Source organism: Microcebus murinus, chromosome X (assembly GCF_040939455.1).
Source record: "Microcebus murinus isolate Inina chromosome X, M.murinus_Inina_mat1.0, whole genome shotgun sequence".
Lineage (NCBI taxonomy): Eukaryota > Metazoa > Chordata > Mammalia > Primates > Cheirogaleidae > Microcebus > Microcebus murinus.
This window is the reverse complement of record NC_134136.1, coordinates 5,211,955-5,231,450: the sequence shown is the minus strand read 5'-3', so window position 1 is coordinate 5,231,450 and position 19,496 is coordinate 5,211,955. Positions and strand designations below refer to the sequence as shown.

At 41.8% G+C, this 19,496-nt stretch overlaps 1 protein-coding gene across 2 annotated transcripts; it reads right to left on the bottom strand.

Moving 5' to 3' along the window:
- Positions 1–940: 940 nt before the first annotated feature.
- Positions 941–15,351, bottom strand: NONO (non-POU domain containing octamer binding). Of its 2 annotated transcripts, XM_012736190.3 has the most exons (12): positions 15,222–15,345; positions 14,493–14,549; positions 9,493–9,652; positions 8,332–8,525; positions 6,485–6,786; positions 5,972–6,067; positions 5,581–5,777; positions 3,610–3,694; positions 3,126–3,228; positions 2,548–2,587; positions 2,207–2,316; positions 941–1,103 (listed from the first exon to the last, which is right to left on the bottom strand). In XM_012736190.3, the coding sequence occupies exons 3-12, from the start codon at positions 9,641–9,643 to the stop codon at positions 969–971; spliced, it is 1,413 nt and encodes a 470-aa protein (XP_012591644.2). In that variant the 5' UTR covers positions 9,644–9,652; positions 14,493–14,549; positions 15,222–15,345; the 3' UTR covers positions 941–968. The 2 variants fall into 2 exon arrangements, with proteins under 2 accessions (XP_012591644.2, XP_012591645.2); XM_012736191.3 differs by lacking the exon at positions 14,493–14,549 and having other exon boundaries at positions 15,222–15,351.
- Between the last annotated feature and the right edge of the window lie 4,145 nt (positions 15,352–19,496).

Genomic DNA, 19,496 nt, shown 5'->3' with positions numbered 1-19,496 from the left:
TCAAAAGGCCATAAAGGATTACCCTTATAGAGCCTACTGCTCGTCTCCTAAGAACTCCCCTCCCTTCTTTTCCCTCCAAAAACAGCACAGAAAATTAAAAGGCTTAAAATGTATTTTAATAAGTTGATGCTGCATTACTGCTCCATTTCTCAGAAAAACTTCAAATTTAAGGTATCAGGGACAAATCAAACATGGTACACCAATAAAAAATGCACAGCATAACTACCTAAGATAGGCAAGGCTAAGAGCTACTGTCAGACTTTCAGCATACAGCAACCCTGTTCCCAAGATTGTACTAGGCCTATCAAGAAAAGCTGTGAACAGCAACATCATAGACACAAAAGGGCCATTCCTGGGTCATCTTTACCCAAGAAAAGGATGGAGGCAAGTTAACACCAGATTTTTTTTTAAAGATATACTAAAATGAAAATCTCTAAGAGAAAATGTCTTCCTTAAAGACATTAAGGGTAATATATGGGATATAACAGAACCGTATGTACGCTGTCTGTGACCTCTGTGGACATTTGCCTGAATTCTCACCTGGGAGTAAATGGAGCAATGGGCTAAGGTCATTGGGGGATTTTGTGGTGGCATGTGGCAGTGTCTCTGGGATAGGGGGTGTAAGGATAAGAAAACAAAACAGGATGGACAAAAACCGGAATGATCAAGATTAATAGGGCTCTAACTGGATCCATTTTGCCATGGTTCCCCCAGGCCCTCAACAATCACATTTGAGACTTCAGGAATGCACCACATAGAACTGATTAAACAACATACCACACAGAACTGATTTGTTAAATACCACCCCTCCCTTGCCCTCTGCCTCCAGCATACTCCCTAGAGTAGTACAGGCAGGGTAGACCTAACTATTAGGAGGAATCCCTAACACTTTTCCAGGGTAGAATTCTGGCTAGTCCAAAAAGGGTCCTTCTTTTAAGGGTTTTGAGAAACTAGACACTGCAACTTTATTAGTATCGGCGACGTTTGTTTGGAGCAAATTCAGCTCCAGGAGCTGCACGGTTGAATGCAGGAGGAGTTCCACCAATTGCCCCAATTCCCTCCATTGTAGCAGCTTGGCCAAAGCGTTCAGTTGTTGGTGGGGTCTTAAAGAGAAAAAGAGAGCAACATTATAACAGAATATTTGTTCTAAGCTTCCCACCCATTTGTAGTCCCTCCACTGGGGACAATCGTTTCTACCCAACTAGTCAAGGCTCCTGATGCTAGGGGAAGGTGAGCAAGTCTTTTTTTATTGAGACAGAGTCTCACTGTGTTGCCCAGGCTAGAGTGAGTGCTGTGGTGTCAGCTTAGCTCACAGCAACCTCAAACTCCTGGGCTCAAGCAATCCTTCTGCCTCAGCCTCCCGAGTAGCTGGGACTACAGGCATGCACCACCATACCCGGCTAACTTTTTCTATATATATTAGTTGGCCAGTTAATTTCTTTCTATTTATAGTAGAGACGGGGTCTCGCTCTTGCTCAGGCTGGTTTCAAACTCCTGACCTCGAGCAATCCACCCGCCTCGGCCTCCCAGAATGCTAGGATTACAGGCGTGAGCCACCACGCCCGGCCAGGTGAGCAAGTCTTAAGAATTCCAGTGGACAACCCTGAAAGGAAGGTTATTTGAATCAGGGACTTACCCAATCATCCCACCTTTAACTTTTTCATCCACATTCTTCACTACTGACTAAACAACGTCACATACAGTACTAAATTCCTACTTTGTTTAAGTTCTAGCTAAGTCCTTTTTCCTGAGCTAGGTATCTAGACAAGGGCAGGTCATGACTCTTCAGCAACCTTAAGCCTATCCAGTTTTGGTACTATCCATTTTGACACAAGAACCAAAACAACCCCAGGACTGTTATGAGCCATGAAGCCTTTGGATTAGCATCTATTTTTTTATGTGATAATGCCTAGACTTCATTAACTTCCTTCAAAAAACCAACCTGTTACTACCAAGGTAGCAACTTAATAGTCAATCAGACTGGTTGGTCAGACAGAGGCATTTGCTTAACCCTTAAAGTATAGTTAGAGACTGAGTTTGCTCAAGATTCAAAAATAAAGATCTTGAGGTTACATTTAATGGATATTAGTGGTCCTAAAGACCGAGATCTGTAGCAAAACTGAGGTAGGCCCAAGGTCTGTGAAGGCAAAGCCCTTTCTCCTCCTCCCACCATTTACAATTACTGTAAGGCCCTGCAGCTAATTACCAATCCCAAGGTTCCATCCGGCATCATAGTGGCAGGTCCTGGAGGAGCTGGGGTACCAGCCGGCACAGGAGCAGGGGGCATGGCACCTCTGTTGTTTATGCCCATAGCACCTAAAGCAGAGGAATATGATCGGTACAGGGGATAGAGATTGTTAGTCTCTTTCTATACCAAATAAAACAATTCAATAATACCTCTAGGCTAAGACATGTATGTCACCCCCTAAAAACAATGCTCCTGGAAATTTCAGTCCCTTAAAGTTGGACTAGGTAGGAGAAGCTACATAGTTCACCAGAGACCAGACAAAAAAGGGAATCAAAGCCATTAACCCCCTAAGTCCTTACCTCCCATGGCCATCTGGCCCATCCGTATCTCCTGTTCTCTCTGAAAAATAAAAAATACTTGAGACAGTCCCAGACAGCAGTGTATCTTATCACAATTCATCAAGGACCACGCACGATGGGAAGCAGAGTGATTATATATCCCAAGAGCACTGCGACTAAGCTGAGGAACACCAACAGCTCAAGTTCAAGGTCACAGAGCTACTAGGACACAAACCAGAGTACTAGGAACAGAAAGAGAGGTAAAAGGAAGGGGGAAAGATATTTGACTTCTTCTAGGGTTCTAACTTGTACAACTGCAAGGACGGCAGACTGGCCAAGGCTGCTATAGGACTCAGTATATCTCGTCCTATAGTCACCGAGTCTTAACAGCATACAGTGCTCCAGCTTTTTCATCCTAAGATGCCTGTGAGGTGAGAAGAGCTCCCCACTTTACCTCTCCCTCCTATGAATTTTTTTTTCTAAAAGGAATTTCACAGCACAGAAAAATTGGTCATAACCTGGTGTACTAGCAGACAATTCATGGTGAGTTTGTCATATCACAACTGGCCTAGTACATTACGGGCACATGGGAGATATACCGCATCAGGGAAGGTTCCCTTGAATCCTTCCTGCTGTCGCCGCATCATTTCTTCCTGTTGCCTCCGCATCTCTTCCTCACGGCGCCTGCGCTCCTCCTCCTGTCTATAGAGTCACCATGGTATTTAAGACAGGCATTCTAGAACTTGAGCAGATTATCTCAAAAGGGGACTCAGCCAAGGAGACCAGCCTACTGAAAACTACCACAGCACACCAGGAGACTCCCAGCCCTAAGGCAACTCCTAAAGGAACCTCAAGAGACCAGCACGCAGAGGCTTTCTTTTTAGTGCAGCCCCAGGTAATAATTCCTAGAACCACGGGTAGCTAATATATCCCCCATGCAAAAGGAGAACCTGAGAAGCAGCCAGCAAATACTTGCCAAAACATATTTACAAATGCATGAGGTAGCATGGTGGGGTAAGAAATAGGAGCAAGACATTACCTTTTAGAGTTGTCAGAGGAAGAAGGTTCAAGAAAAAAAGTTACCTGAGCTCCAGTTGCTTTCGTTTTTGCACCTCTTGGTTGTGCAGCTCTTCCATCCTCCGAAGTTCTTCTTGGCGCCTCATTAAATCTAGAAAAATAACAGACTGATTGAAAACGTTCCTCATTCTCTTCATATAGACCCGATAACCTTTCATAAAAAAAGACACAGAGTTTGATAAAATCCCTGAGGGGCCTTCCAAGGTGTCCAGATTCCAAAATTGAAGCCAAATGTACCATTTCCTTCTCTACAGAATCAATATTTGAAAGACCAGCCTTGCAGAAGCAATAGGAAAATACCTAATAATGCAGTTTCCTAACAACATCTAAAGATCAATCATGAGCTCTCCTTACTGTTATTTCTCCCCCAAGCTAGCAGGTACCCTGTAGGGACTCTGTTTTCGCAAACATCAGAAAAGAGCCAAAAGACAGAAAGGAAATGTACATTTGCCAGAATCTGCTTTTAAAAATTGTTTTACATCTAAGGATAACCCTAATCAAAAAAAAAAAAAAAAAAAAAATTGTTTTACAGCCTCAAGGTGTTCCTGAGAAACTCCAGGACTGACAGCAGGGGGGCAAACTCCAGGCCTTAGTTTCCTGCCCCAAACCATAACTTAGGGGCTAAATTGCATCCCCTGAGAATAAGCCTGACTACATTTCAGAGATAACCAAGTCTCAAGGAACAGAGAAAACAACACAGACCTGACTTCTGGCAGCTGTCTGCTTATTACTCCACAATGATTACTATTTTTTTTCTCTTTGTCCCCATAAACTGGCATCTCCCTTCTCTTTCTTTGGAATGTCATCCGCTCTCCCTACTCTCTTTCTTTCCCCTCTCTTTTTCACTCTCTCTCCCCCTTCCCTCCTCTAAAAGGATCAAAGTAATTCTTTTACTTTCATATCTTAATTTCTGTGTGAGAAATCTTTCTCTACCTGTGCCAAAAGCACCTACTAGGTTTTCCACCCTAACATTTGGTGGCTCGCAAGGGGACTTTTCTCTACCTCCACATGGGGAGAACTTCCCCCCCCAATGAGGGACTGTCTCATTCTCTCACTTTTGTCTACCTCTGGACAGGAAGCTGCTTCAGTCTTTTTTATTTTCCTATAGATAACATTGCTATTGTAGGCTTTAGTGTTGAAGCTGCTCCCTCCTCTGTATTTCCACCCTAACATTGCTATCATAGGCTTTAGTCTTGAAGCTCCTCCCTCCTCTGTATTTCCACCCTAACAGTATTCTCTGCTACATCTCCAAGCCTATTTGCCTACCAAGATCAACAAAATATTTGAAAGAATAAAAGCAGAGATATAGGCCTTTCTACTAATTGATACAAAGAAACTCCTGAAAAAAGCCATTTTTTCCTTATTCTAGATTTAAGACTATTAATGGGGAAAAAAAGCCAAACTCTGTAAAATAATTTTAAAGAGATTTATTCTAAGCCAAATTTGAGGACCATGACCCAGAGCCACACCCAAGAAGCCTTGAGCAAGTGGACTCGCTGTGGCTGGGTTACAGTTTGGTTTTATACATTTCAAGGACACAGGGGTTACAGGTAAAATCATAAATCAACACACGGGAAGCATACATTGGTTTGGCCCAAAAGGTGGGCCATCTCGAAGGGGGGCTTATAGGTTATAGGTGGGTTTAAAGATTCTTTGACTTGTAACTAACTGGTTAAAGACATGAAGCTTTGTCTAAAGGCTTGGAATGTTTTAACATAGGAGTTTTTTATCAGTGACATAGATTTGTTGTGTAAATTGAGGACCTGAAGGTTTACCTTAAATACCCTTAGGCCTGTTAATGGGTTGCAAAGGATATCCCCAAGAAGGGAGTTGGGCATGTCTGATCTCCCTCCTCTTGGCAGGCAATTTGGTTTTAGGATATTCCTTTGGCCATGAGCAGGTCCATTCAGTCAGCCGGTATGGGGGTGAGCCTTAAGATTTTATTTTAGTTAATAAGACCTACAAGCCTATACTCACCCTGTCTCATCAGCATGACCTGGTGCTCATGGCGAGCAGCCTCCATTTCCATCTCCAGCTTCTCACGAGCCTCCTTGATGTTACGGTCCACTTGGTCCTGCTGCTGCTTCTCCATTTCAATGAGTGCCTTCCAGCGCATGGCATACTCATACTCAAAGGAGCCAGGCTGTGCAAATCTGGGTGGCTGCTCTCGCTCCCTATAAACAAGGTTCCTAGGTTACTAACTTTGCATAAGATAACCCCAACTAAGCATGACACTATTTCTGAGGGTAAAGATAATGGCTGCCAGTGAACACATTCAGCAAAGAAAGACCTGCCTCTTTTAGACAACCTTTTACAACCTAACTTCAGAAGCAAACACTTAACAGGAAATCTATCAGGACCAACATACTTGTGAAATTGCTGGTTCTTTATAACCAGCTTCTCTGGAAGTCCCTCTTCATCATCTAACTGGTCCATGGGCTCCACAGTCACAGGACGAGGAAATCTGGGAGAAAGAAGCAAGCTCAGCATTAATTAAATCATACTCTATACCAGGCTTCCCCTTTACATTTGCCACTGGCACAATGAACTAGTTAGGGGTCAGGATTGGACAATTAAATATACTTCTGAGGGAATTCTTATACCTAGCCCAAAGTAACCAAGACCTTTTAATGGCATTATGGAGAATTTTGGGTCGATAATCAGGTTTGAGTCGGGGTTCAGATCTCTGAATATAGCTTTAAAAAGATGTTCACAATAGCTAGGTAAAGTACTTAAGTACAGCCTAAATATCTGCTATCTATAGAACTCTAGGAAACGACTTGGAGCTAAGAGATATTGCATGCACAAAACAACTTTTCAGAGTTTTAAAACCTCCAAGTAAAGGGAGTCTTAACACTCATTAAATTGATCCCTCACTTACGTGGTTAACAGGAAGGAGCCTTCACTGCATCTGTCCAGAGCTTTGCGAGCAGCTGGCTTCCCTGAGAATTCAACAATGCCTTTTCCTGAGGGCCTTCCTCGATCATCCACAATGACTACAGCCCTCTCCACCTGTCCAAACACAGAAAAAGCTTCTTCCAGCAGTTCGTTGGACACGTACTGAGGAAGGTTTCGGACCGTAAGGGATGCACTATGGCAGGCAAAGCGCACACGCAGCTGCTTTCCACGGAGTGGCATGTTGTCCAGCTCCACTTTGGCAATCTCCGCTAGGGTTCGTGTTTCCTAAAAAGCAGAGGAAAATTAGAATAAGTCAGTTTGACAAAGACCGCCCAAGCAGTCATCTATAGTCTAAAGTAACATAGCTCAATAACAAAATGTCTCCATAAAAATACTTGGCAACAAGCACACAAAGAAACATGGATAGAACAGGAAGAACTGAACTGTGTTTCAGGTAACTCTGGTTACCTTAATTAATTATTCTGATGGCCTTACAATACATCAGACATAATTCTAGGAGCTAATACCACTTACGTGGTCATCAACTGCATAAGTTATTCTCCCAAGTAGTAACAGATCATCCACAAAACAAACACCACCCTAAAATCTACCCTTACAATACAGCACCCAGAATATTTTAATTTTTGCTAGCTCTATACCAGAATCACTTATGTCCTCTCCAAGAGGCCTGTTTGGAACCACAGACCTTGATGGGATCCCCTTCACATTACTAAAGAGAAATATGACACCCAGGGATAATGACTTGCCTATAGCCTCAAGTTAGTGGCAAATCAGAATGAGATCCATTTATGGAGGTAGATAATCCCTAGAAATGTTTACTTTTCATCTACTTTCCCTAAAACAAACTAGATTTAAAAATAAGCTCTATACTTACAAATGGTTAAGACCGTGAATTTTGTTATATATTTTATCACAATTAAAATTTTTTTTTTTTTTGAGACAGAGTCTTGCTCTGTTGCCTGGGCTAGAGTGCCATGGTGTCAGCCTAGCTCATAGCTCACAGCAACCTCAAACTCCTGGGCTCAAGCAATCCTTCTGCCTCAGCCTCCCAAGTAGCTGGGACTACAGGCATGCACCACCATGCCCGGCTAATTTTTTCTCTATATTCTTAGTTGTCCGGCTAATTTCTTTCTATTTGTTTTTAGTAGAGACAGGGTCTCGCTGTTGCTCAGGCTGGTCTCGAACTCCTGAGCTCAAACGATTCTCCCGCCTCAGCCTCCCAGTGTGCTAGGATTACAGACGTGAGCCACTGCACCTGGCCAAAAAAAATTTTTTAAAGATACAAATAAGACTGTCTCCTTATGGCTTTGAAGTCTTAAGTAAGACATTATATATGTATGAGTTTTGGAAATAAGTAATACAAACCTTGATCATTGCTAAATTTTTTTTTCACATTTTCTGGAAAAAAAAGATCAACTTACTAAAATACTCATGGGAGAAGCAAATAGGGGAAGGGTATAGATAAGACAGAATTAACCAGGAGTTGATAATTATTGAAGCTGGGCAAAACATGTGCAGATTCATTATATTATTCTATTTACTTCTGTGTATTTGAAATTTTCCAATTAAAACAAGCAAGTTCCAAAGGGCATACTTTAGCCCCAGTATCCTAGACAAATAAACTTATGTTGTCCTTAAAGCAACCTATGACAAAAAAATTAAAATCTGCATTTTATACTGTTTCATCAACTATAAGCTTTTAACAAACAGATCATCTAAGAATTATTCCCACAGCCTACTTTTCTATATCCAGCATTCCCCATTTCCCCACCTTTTAGAATACATGCCCCAAAGCCAACAGTTGCTCACCAAGCGGATAAAGCCAAATCCTTTGTCCTTATGGATGAAGACTTCGCCTGCCTTCCCATATTTCTCAAATAGTTTCCTCATTTCCTCCTCAGTGATGTCAGGAGGAAGGTTGCCCACAAATAGACGGCTTCGTTGGGTGAAGGTCTTCTCTCCTGGTTTCCTAAAATTCTTCAGGTCAATAGTCAAGCCTTCATCTGAGAGAAGACACTCAGTTACTCAAAAGATAGGGAAAAGAGAATAATAGTTACATCCTCAAAGAGCTCTAACTGCTGCTAGATTGGGAAACATAATTGCTGTAGAGAAGGTAAACACTATTTCCCAATGGAACCTATCCACTAACCATTTATCAGTAAATTGTACCTTATAATGTGAAAGCAGTATGCAGAGATCTGGGGGGACATCTCAACAGCTCTACTATGGGCCAGAAGCCAAACTGGACTAAACCAGAGAAAAAGACAATTCAGGAGCTATTGGCCAAAAAGAAAATTAAGCAATTCAAGGAGCCTTACGTTACAAGGGATTGGATAGATTTTAGAATTTAAAACATAATTGCTCCATTTTCCTAATCTCTCACTAATCTTCATAACCTTAACAGTTCCCATCCTTTCAGGCTTGGGAAATGAGTTAGGAAAGACTATTCTTTGTCAGAACTTCTGGAAATAATGAGTTGAGATTGGTTCTAGTCTTACGGGTATACAATAAGTACTCAAAGTGTACTGAATGAATGAGAACATACATTTAAAGACTTTCTACTCTGATTAAAAATGGGTTGGTACAGGCCCCAAGCTGAAAAGTATAATAATCACTATAACTTCTCCATTAGCCTCAAAGACTTGTTCTATATTCTCTTTAACTATTGGTCATCTGATGACTACCTGTAAGAACCAAGCAGAGGTAAAATATGTAGACATCTGTTTAGCAGTAGAATGTGCTGACACAGCAGATCAACCTGTACTCAAATGCTGTTATACATGTCTGTTTCTTGCTTTCAGGGAGTCAGCTTTTTTCCATCGTAAGAGGTATTAAGATGTAAACAGGGAAAAGAACAAAGGTGTGCTATAAAGGCCTATTCACTTATAATCCCAGAAGACTAATCTAAAAATGAAGAAACCATTCCCAAGAGGGAACCTATCTCTACTCCATCACCTAGCATCTACCCACTTTGGCTGCTGGCCTGTTGCCCGTTTGCAGGTATTGGCGGTGGTGGCGGCTGCTGCTGCTGCTGCTGGTGGTGCGGGTGGTGCTGCTGGTGGTGATGCTTCCTTGGAGTGTGGTTTTGCTTCTCCAAGTTAAAAGTTTTATTGCTCTGCATTTTTGCACCCTAAAAAGAAGTAGACTGTCAAATACAATTCAGACCTAAGAATGCAGTCACTTTTCTGATGTCATTAATCACTTTTGGTACTCTGGCTTTTGCTAGATTCAAACGATTGCTTACTTTGAACAATTATGGCAAAGGAATACAATTCAAAAATCTAAAAACAACCAGGCATCAGCAGTTACACTGCACACGAAACTAGATGAGTACTATATGAGAACTTGCACTAGGATAACTTAAGGAACCTTCCATTAATAGGAAAGAAACTACTTTCCCAAAAGAACCTACCCCTAAAAATTGGCCCTATCACACATTAAAGCATGTTTTAAAAACACAAATGATTTAAATAAATTCTAGTTAACTCAAGGATATGGACTAATAAAGTTTTGCTTTTCTCTGAAACCTAGCAGTCCTAGCCTACAGTAGATACTGTAGAAAGAATAGTGAGAAAAGTATAGGCTGTTAGACAACCTTAGGTTTTGAATCATGTTCCCAATACTTACTAGCTATGTACTACTTAATAAATTGCTTCTATATTTGTCTCTCAGCTGTTATAAAGGGAATGATAAAAATACCTGTCTCTCAAGGTGCCTATGAAAAATAAATGTGAAAATACTAACTCACTACTGGCATGCAGTAAATAGTTATTAATTATAGTGGAAGGATAACTGACTACCAAAGCAATAAAACCAAATATAAAAAGATGAGGCCAGGTGCGGTGGCTCAGGCCAGTAATCCTAGCACTCTGGGAGGCCGAAGCGGGCAGATTACTCAAGGTCAGGAGTTCAAAACCAGCCTGAGCAAGAGCGAGACACCGTCTCTACTATAAATAGAAAGAAATTAATTGGCCAATATATAGAGAAAAAAATTAGCCAGGCATGGTGGCGCATGCCTGTAGTCCCAGCTACTCGGGAGGCTGAGGCAGCAGGATCGCTTGAGCCCAGGAGTTTGAGGTTGATGCCACGGCACTCACTCTAGCCTGGACAACAGAGTGAGACTCTGTCTCAAAAAAATAAAAAATAAAGAGATAAAAATAGGTCATAAAATGTTAAATTCTGTCATTTAAAAAATCAACATAAATGCCAGGCACAGTAGTGGGTGCCTATAGTCCTAGCTACCCAGGAGGCTGAGGAGGATTGCTTGAGCCCAGGAGTTCAAGTCCAACCTGGACTACATAGTGAGATCTCACCTCAACAAAAAAGTCAACGTAAGATTAAAAAGAAAACAAAATGAAAACTCCTGGTACAATCCAGACTAAATTCAAGTTGACAGTTCTAAAATTAAAATTTTCTCATTCATCAAGTTAACAAACTGAGGACCATCTTCCTGATCCAAGGACGGTTCTCTAGGAAATAAAAGGGCAAAGTCAATCCTAAATCCTTTCCCTCAAACATAAGACCCTCTAGTCAGAATTTAGTTAAAAGAAAGATGAAGAAAAGGATCTTTTTACAGAAAGTTAGGCCGGGCACAGTGGCTCACGCCTGTAATCCTAGCACTCTGGGAGGTCGAGGCAGGCGGATTGCTCAGCTCAGGAGTTCAAAACCAGCCTGAGCAAGAGCGAGACCCCGTCTCTACTATAAAATAGGAAGAAATTAATTGGCCAACTAATATACATAGAAAAAATTAGCTGGGCATGGTAGCGCATGCCTGTAGTCCCAGCTACTCGGGAGGCTGAGGCAGCAGGATTGCTTGAGCCCAAGAGTTTGGGGTTGCTGTGAGCTAGGCTGATGCCACGGCACTCACTCTAGACTGGGCAACAAAGCGAGACTCTGTCTCAAAAAAAAAAAAAATACAGAAAGTTATATTTCTCAGATGAAGGAAATGTGGCAAAGGTTTGACAACTATTGATTTTTGATGATTAGTATACGGGAATACTTTTACGTGCATGAAAACTTTCCTAACCCACTTTGTCATATCCCACTTAAACTGAAAACATCAATACAATTATCAAATTCTGCATTCAAAAGTTTTTTCATAAGACAATAGGTAACAAGAGCTATCCATATGTTTACATTATTTAAATAATGAATTTTAAGAAAAATTATCCTCAGAAAATAATGTTAAAATTTAAGGCCAGGGATGGCCATGGTGGCTCACGCCTGTAATCCTAGCACTCTGGGAGGCCGAGGCGGGAGGATTGCTTGAGCTCAGGAGTTCAAGACCAGCCTGAGCAAGAGCGAGACCCCGTCTCTACTAAAAAATAGAAAGAAATTAATTGGCCAACTAATATATATAGAAAAAAATTAGCTGGCATGGTGGCACATGCCTGTAGTCCCAGCTACTCAGGAGGCTGAGACAGAAGGATCGCTTGAGCCAAGGAGTCTGAGGTTGCTGTGAGCTAAGCTGACACCACAGCACTCACTCTAGCTCGGGCAACAGAGTGAGACTCTGTCTCAAAAAAGAAAAAAAAATTTAAAAACTACATCCATGAAAATGTTCACTTATGATGGCCTTTATGGTAACAAAACAAAAAAATTGACTTAAATATCCAAAATGAGGGGAATGGTTTTTATTAAGTTATGGTACATCTATACAATGGAATAGTATACAGCATTATGAAGATGACATAAACGTGAAAAAAGTTTGATGTTCTAAGGGGGAAAGGTTTTTAAAATTTTAAATGTGTGACTGTAGACAAGAAACAGAAAGTAGGTACAAATGAAAACAACTGCCCTGCTAGAAGGTTGATAATTTTTCATTTTATTAATTCATTCAACAAATATTCACTGAATGCCTACTATTTGCCAGGCACTATACAAGATGCTGGGGATGGATCAGTCAACAAAGCTGATTCCTCAGAGCTTACCTTCTAGTGACAGACAAAACAATATACATAACAAATAAATTACACAGTACTTAATAAGAGGTAAGTGCTATGTGAAAATAAAGAAAAATGTCAGGGGGCAATGGATAAAATGGATAAAGGGAGTGGAAGGAGGCAGACTGTGATTTTAAATTAGAGCTGTAAGGTAAATCTCACTCAAAAGTTGACTTAATAAGCCAAGACTTGAATTTTCTCATTTGTATCATTTAATCAATCATGTATCTCGTTAATGTTACAAAGGATCAGAAATTACAATTAGGTATTTATTACAAAATACATCTTTAATATAGAAAACTTAGACATAAAAGGAAAACTTAAAAAGTTAACTGTTAACATTTTGGTATACCCCTCTAATCATTAATTTACATATTTGTATGTATTTGAATTGAGACGTTATAAAAACTATTTTGTAACCTGTTTTTTCTACTTTATGATATATCATAAAGAGCTTTTATGTCATTAAACCCTTTTATATTAATTGTTAAAGGACACAGTATATTCAGCTGTAAACCAAGTCCCCACTGTGTTGGACACAGGATGTTTCTAATTTTTCATCATTGTAATGAATGCTCATAGCTAAATCATTGGGCACATCCACAAATAAATATTCCTCCCATAACTTTCCATTTTCGCTTATTTACCTTCCAAAACATACGTTATCATTTCAGGTACTGAAATCATAATGCACCGTTGTTTATTCAGCTTTTCCTCATTTCTGTATATATAATTGTCAACTATAATTTTTAATAGACAAAGTACATCTGGATGTACACTAAATTTACTACTCTCTATTCTGATACATTTAGGTTGTTTTCAGTTTTTTCCTATTATAATGCTACAGTAAATGTCTTTTTCCTTTCAGCTTTTTAAAAATATTTTCTTCTGCTTTCAGCTATTTGTTTAATTATTTCCTTAGGATAAATTCTTAAAAATGGAATCTATCTTCTTTGTGACTTGCCACATAGTGCAGCACTGCTTTCTCAAAAAGTTAACAATGTTAAATGCCATGAACAGGTGTAGCAGTTTCACGGCAAATGAGATACCTTTAAAAAAAAAAGAAATCACGCTTTAAAAAGATACAAAAGTATGAAATTAAAGCATACAAAATCTAAACCCAACCCCAGAAACAGTTGGGGATTGGGTAAGGTGGGTGTTAGAATCATTCATATCTTTTCCTATTTGGGTCCCAGCTATTAAACACCACCCTCCCCCTGTCCCCAAAGAAGCCCAATAGGGTACGCTGTGGTGAAGACCAAGTAATATTGTATAAAGCCTAGAAAGTGCCCACAAAGTATCAAGTACCTCAAGTAGTATTTCTATCACCTACTTCTGATGATGACCACCAATATCATTTGAAAATATGTGCAGAAAGCTCTTCTGAGTAATAAATTCACTGCCCCCTAACTACTGCGCCTCTGAAAAGAGAACAAAGCACAAACATCAGCAGCTAAGATTTCCATCTACTTATATGTCCTAAAAAGTAACCCTGATGAAGAATTTACAGAGAAAATATGTGTTGCTGGATTAGAACGACTGTGGCTACTGGGCATGATACAGCTGCACACACGTTTAGATATAGGACCAAACACTACATCACACCTGATATCTAAATAAACGTTCCCTCAATTTTCAGCAAAAGGGTCAACTTTTTAAATAGAAACTGAGGGGAAAATCTGGTGTAAATTTACCAGACTGAGATGACTGTCTGCATGGCCAGCCGGAAAACTGTAAAATGAACTGACATCCTATGGTCCTTTTCTAAGAGTTTCTTAGGACATTTTATTTAATAACAAGGAAGTTGGACAAAGACGCTGTATAAATCTAGCCAGTGACTCCCCACTAAAGTCGCTAAATTTAACAAGTACAATACACAACCCACCGTTAAATTTGAATTTCAGATGAAAAATGGTTGTTTTGAAGTACCATGCAATGGATACTGAAAAATAATTCGTTGTCTATGTGAAATTTTAATTCAATTGGGTGCCCTGTATTTTATCTGGCAACCCTACCCACTACACCTACCTCAACTTCGACTGAAGTCAGCAAAGTGCCTCCCAGGCCCCTCTAACCTCGACTTCTCTGTTTAAAACACAAAGAAAAGTGTCAGCGTACGATAAGAGTTCACCAAAGTGGAAGATAAAATACTCGATACGAAATCCATAAATTAGTCTCATTTTTAAAAAGTGATGCTATAAATGGGTGCGGGAAGGTAGGCAGCAAGACTAGAAAAGGGGCATACAGGAACCTGACTACGAAAGCGGTGGGGTTTGGACCAGCAGAGGAACTTCCCAGCTAAGAGTTTTGACAAAGAAACATCGCTCAAGGGGCCCCACTTGCCCATTCTGAATTAATGGCCTCGCGGGGCCGAGAGGAGGAGCGCCCGACAAAGCGCCTCCTCCTCCAACCAACCACGACTTCAGGGCTTTGGCATAATGGACCCCACACCCTTGGGCCCAGGGCGGCTCGGAGGCCCGCAACTTACTGACACGTCTGAGATGCAGAGATGAGTCGCACAAAGAAACGTGCGGAAAAGAAAACGTGCGACTGATTAAAGCCCGAGGCGAGTTGAGAGGGCTGGGCCCCGGCGGGTGGGCAGAGGAGGCCGTGTGGCGGCGGAGACAAGGCCTCAAGGGGCCTTGGAACCGCCATTCTCCCTCCAAACCTAGCCTCGCCCTAGCCTCTTCCTTCGCCGATTGTCGCAAAAAACCTCACTCCCCTCCCAAACAAGATGCAAGCCGTCCCCAAACTCACCCTCTACGGACTGCTCTCTCCTCGGAGTAACGGCGACGCTACACGGCCTCCACCGTCCCGAGAAAAGAGCGCGCGACCGCCGGAAGCGAGACGACGGAGCTCGGTGCCTCCCAAGGGATACGAAGTGACGCTCTCGATTGGTTAGCTGAGCTGCCAATCAAAGTTTATCTCCAGAGGCGGAATCATTTTTCCGCCATTTCTTCGATTCTATTGGCTACCGAATGCCAAAGGCTTGAGTTCGTGTGAACGACAGATGGGGACAAAGAGCGAGGTTTCGTGCCTAATGCGCATGTGCGAGCGGCCTTGCGCGTGAGACGGAAAAGGAAGGGGGGAGGGGGAGGAAGGGTGGAGGATGGGGTCGGAAAGAGAGACTTAAACGGACTAACGGAAAGACTGAAAGACCAAGTAGTGGGAGGGGGAAAGGAGAGGAGAAAAAGGGAGAGAGAGGAAAGTGGAAAGAGGGAGAGGAAGGGGAGAAAATGCGCGCGTAGGCGTGTTCTGAGAATTCCTGCACTGCGCCTGTGCAAGAAGCAAGAGTATCAATGTCATTGTATTCAGCATAGTAGATCTGGCCTTTTCCTACTGAAAAAAATGCCCCGCCATGTTTCTTTTTTCATACTTCCTCCTTACGGCTTACACTCTGACACCTGATACTTAATCAGATTTCTAGTTGCTCCTCCTGCTGCTGGGGCTACTGGGAAGCGCAACTGAAATAGTCACCCCTATGGTCATGGTTACAGAAAGGGGCGGGGAAGGGGAGGGGGGTTGACACTTTAGTCTCAGTGTGATTGCACAAAAATGTAACCAGCAGGTTCATTTCCATGGTAACCAGGAAACCTAGCAGTCCAAACATCACTATTGTTCCTATGATTTACAGAGAGATTCAACAGGTGTCATCATTGCCATGGATATATTGTAGGCCTCCAGATCAGACTTATTCTGTGTTCCATAGGAGGCCTACCAGGTAATCACCTTAATTGTTTCAGTAATGCCTAACTGGCCCCTGTGGTTAGCCAGGGAGTATAAGGCTCAACTGCTAGGTGTTCATAGTTAATTCTCACTAATTGATTCACACTAAGGGTTCCAAAGTATCACACTGGCACCACCTTATCTGGGAACACAATGATCTAGACTTGGGCAGTCCAATAGAACTTGATGCAATGGTGGAAAGGTTCTGTGTCTATTTTATTCCATACAGTAGCCACTAACCATAAGTGGCCATTGAGGACTTGAAACATGACTAATGTGACAGAGGAACTCAATTTTTAATTCCATTCCATTCTAATTAGATTAAATAGCCACTTATGTCTAGTGGATACCATATTGGGAAGCTACCATATTGGACATATGTAGGCCAATGGTTACCAAACTTTTTGAGAAAAATTACATCTTTATTGTGAAAAAAAAGAAAACGAATACCTAATCATGGGACAAAATCAAACAATACCTAATAGTATAAAGAGAAAATTCTCCCTGTCTAGGCATCCCCTATACCCACTCTCTAGAGGTAGCAATTATGACCACTTACTTGCATTTCTATTTTTGATATATGTACTATCTCAGTCAAGAAGAAATGTTTATGAGTTTTTATATATGTACGATTAAGCTATGCATGCTTTTCTCAGTCTCAAGTTTCTCACTTAAAAAAAATACCGGCCGGGCGCGGTGGCTCACGCCTGTAATCCTAGCTCTCTGGGAGGCCGAGGCGGGCGGATTGCTCAAGGTCAGGAGTTCAAAACCAGCCTGAGCAAGAGCGAGACCCCGTCTCTACTATAAATAGAAAGAAATTAATTGGCCAACTGATATATATATAAAAAATTAGCCGGGCATGGTGGCACATGCCTGCAGTCCCAGCTACTCGGGAGGCTGAGGCAGAAGGATCGCTCGAGCCCAGGAGTTTGAGGTTGCTGTGAGCTAGGTCAGGCAAGCTAGCTCACGCCTGTAATCCTAGCACTCTGGGAGTCTTGAGGCGGGAGGATCACTTGAGGTCAAGAGTTCTACACCAGCCTGAGCAACAACGAGACCCTGTCTCTATGAAAAATAGAAAAATTAGCCAGGCATCATGGTGCATGACTGTAGTCCCAGTTGCTCAGGAGGCTGAGAGGCAGGAAGATCCCTTAAACCCAGGAGTTGGAGGTTGCAGTGAGTTATGATGACGCCACTGCACTCTACCCAGGCTGACAGAGCAAGACTCCGTCTCCAATATATATATATACACCTTTGCTATCTTTCCATATGAATGTATATAAAGATCTATGAGGACCCCTTTTAATATCAAATTTTTATAGACTCACACATGATGGTTTTAGAATCTGTTGAGTGAAAAAATATATAATTATAAAAAATACTATGGATTCAATGAATGTATATTTTGTTAATCACAACAGCTATTTATATCAAAAAACTAATGTAGCAAAATAAAGGGAAAATTGTGTCTGTGTATCTCTCTTCAAGGCCATAGTAACTTAAGCAGAAAGATGTTCATGTAAACAATGGAAATCCTATAGGCAAATAAAATAATAGTAGCATTTTGGAGGTACAGTGGTAACTATAATAAAAGGTAACGTGGATCTGCTCAAGTGGGTCAGGAATGGCTTCACAGGAAAGAACACCCTTGAGTAACACTTTTAACCAAGCACATGAAGTCAGAGAGGCCAATACGCAAAGGGTCAGAGGCAGAATAACATATGTTTTAGGTAGTTGGTCATGGCTGAAGAGAAGTGGGGAGGCTGAGTGATAGGATATTAGGCTAGAGAGATAGGCATAGGCCAAATAATTAAGGGACTGTGCCATGCTTAGAAGTTTGTACTTTCATCTGTAGGTATCAGGGAGCCATTGAAGGTATTTTTTAAAATAATATGGGCCGGGCACGGTGGCTCACGCCTGTAATCCTAGCAATCTGGGAAGCCGAGGCCGGCGGATTGCTCGAGGTCAGGAGTTGAAAACCAGCCTGAGGAAGAGCGAGACCCCGTCTCTACTATAAATAAAAAGAAATTAATTGGCCAACTAATATATACAGAAAAAATTAGCCAGGCATGGTGGCGCATGCCTGTAGTCCCAGCTACTCGGGAGGCTGAGGCAGGAGGATCGCTTTAGCCCAGGAGTTTGAAGTTGCTGTGAGCTAGGCTGATGCCACGGCACTCACTCTAGCCTGGGCAACAAAGCGAGACTCTGTCTCAAAATAAATAAATAAGGCCGGGCACGGTGGCTCACGCCTGTAATCCTAGCACTCTGGGAGGCCGAGGCCGGCGGATAACTCGAGATCAGGAGTTCGAAACCAGCCTGAGCAAGAGCGAGACCCCATCTCTACTAATAGAAAGAAATTAATTGGCCAACTAATATATATATAGAAAAAATTAGCCGGGCATGGTGGCACATGCCTATAGTCCCAGCTACTTGGGAGGCTGAGGCAGGAGGATCGCTTAAGCCCAGGAGTTTGAGGTTGCTGTGAGCTAGGCTGACGCCACGGCGCTCACTCTAGCCTGGGCAACAAAGTGAGACTCTGTCTCAAAATAAATAAATAAATAAATAAATAAATAAAATAATATATTGTTTTTTCTGATTATAAAAACAATGTATTTTTTTTTTTTTTTGAGACAGGGTCTCACTTTGTTGTCCAGGCTAGAGTGAGCGCCGTGGCGTCAGCCTAGCTCACAGCAACCTCAAACTCCTGGGCTCAAGCAGTCCTCCTGCCTCAGCTCCCAAGTAGCTGGGACTACAGGCATGCGCCACCATGCCCAGCTAATTTTTTAATATATGTTAGTTGGCCAATTAGTTTCTTTCTATTTATAGTAGAGACGGGGTCTCGCTCTTGCTGGTTTCGAACTCCCGACCTCGAGCAATCCACCCGCCTCAGCCTCCCAGAGAGCTAGGATTACAGGCGTGAGCCACCGCGCCCGGCCTCACCTTATCTTTAAAAGGAAGGATATCCCAGAGGTGAAGTCCTGGAAAAAAAAAAAAAGGAAGGATAAGTGAAATTTAGTGAAAAGGCATGGAATTTTCTTCATCATCAGTAAGTCCAAAGGTGGCAGTGAAACTTAATAATGTGATTCTGACTATGCTACACTCTTTAACATTTACTCTGTCCTGTTCAAACATCTCTTCCAACTTTGGAGGCAACATTTCCCAGTCTGCGCCCAGGAAGTCAATTGACTTCATGAGACACACACACTAGAGACTATGTGGGTTGCCACATCTCTATAGGATTTTCTGCTATGACACTATCCCTTGGGAAATCAACTTATGTTAATATTACTTCTTTGGGTCTCACTAATA

Excerpts from the sequence above, each read along its gene's own strand:
- NONO (XM_012736191.3), bottom strand. The coding sequence starts at position 9,643 with ATGCAGAGCAATAAAACTTTTAACTTGGAGAAGCAAAACCACACTCCA. Across the intron at positions 6,068-6,484 it reads GGCTCCTTCCTGTTAACCAC|ATTTCCTCGTCCTGTGACTG; the intron begins GTAAGTGAGGGA and ends TCTTTCTCCCAG. Across the intron at positions 1,104-2,206 it reads CGGATGGAACCTTGGGATTG|ACCCCACCAACAACTGAACG; the intron begins GTAATTAGCTGC and ends TTTCTCTTTAAG.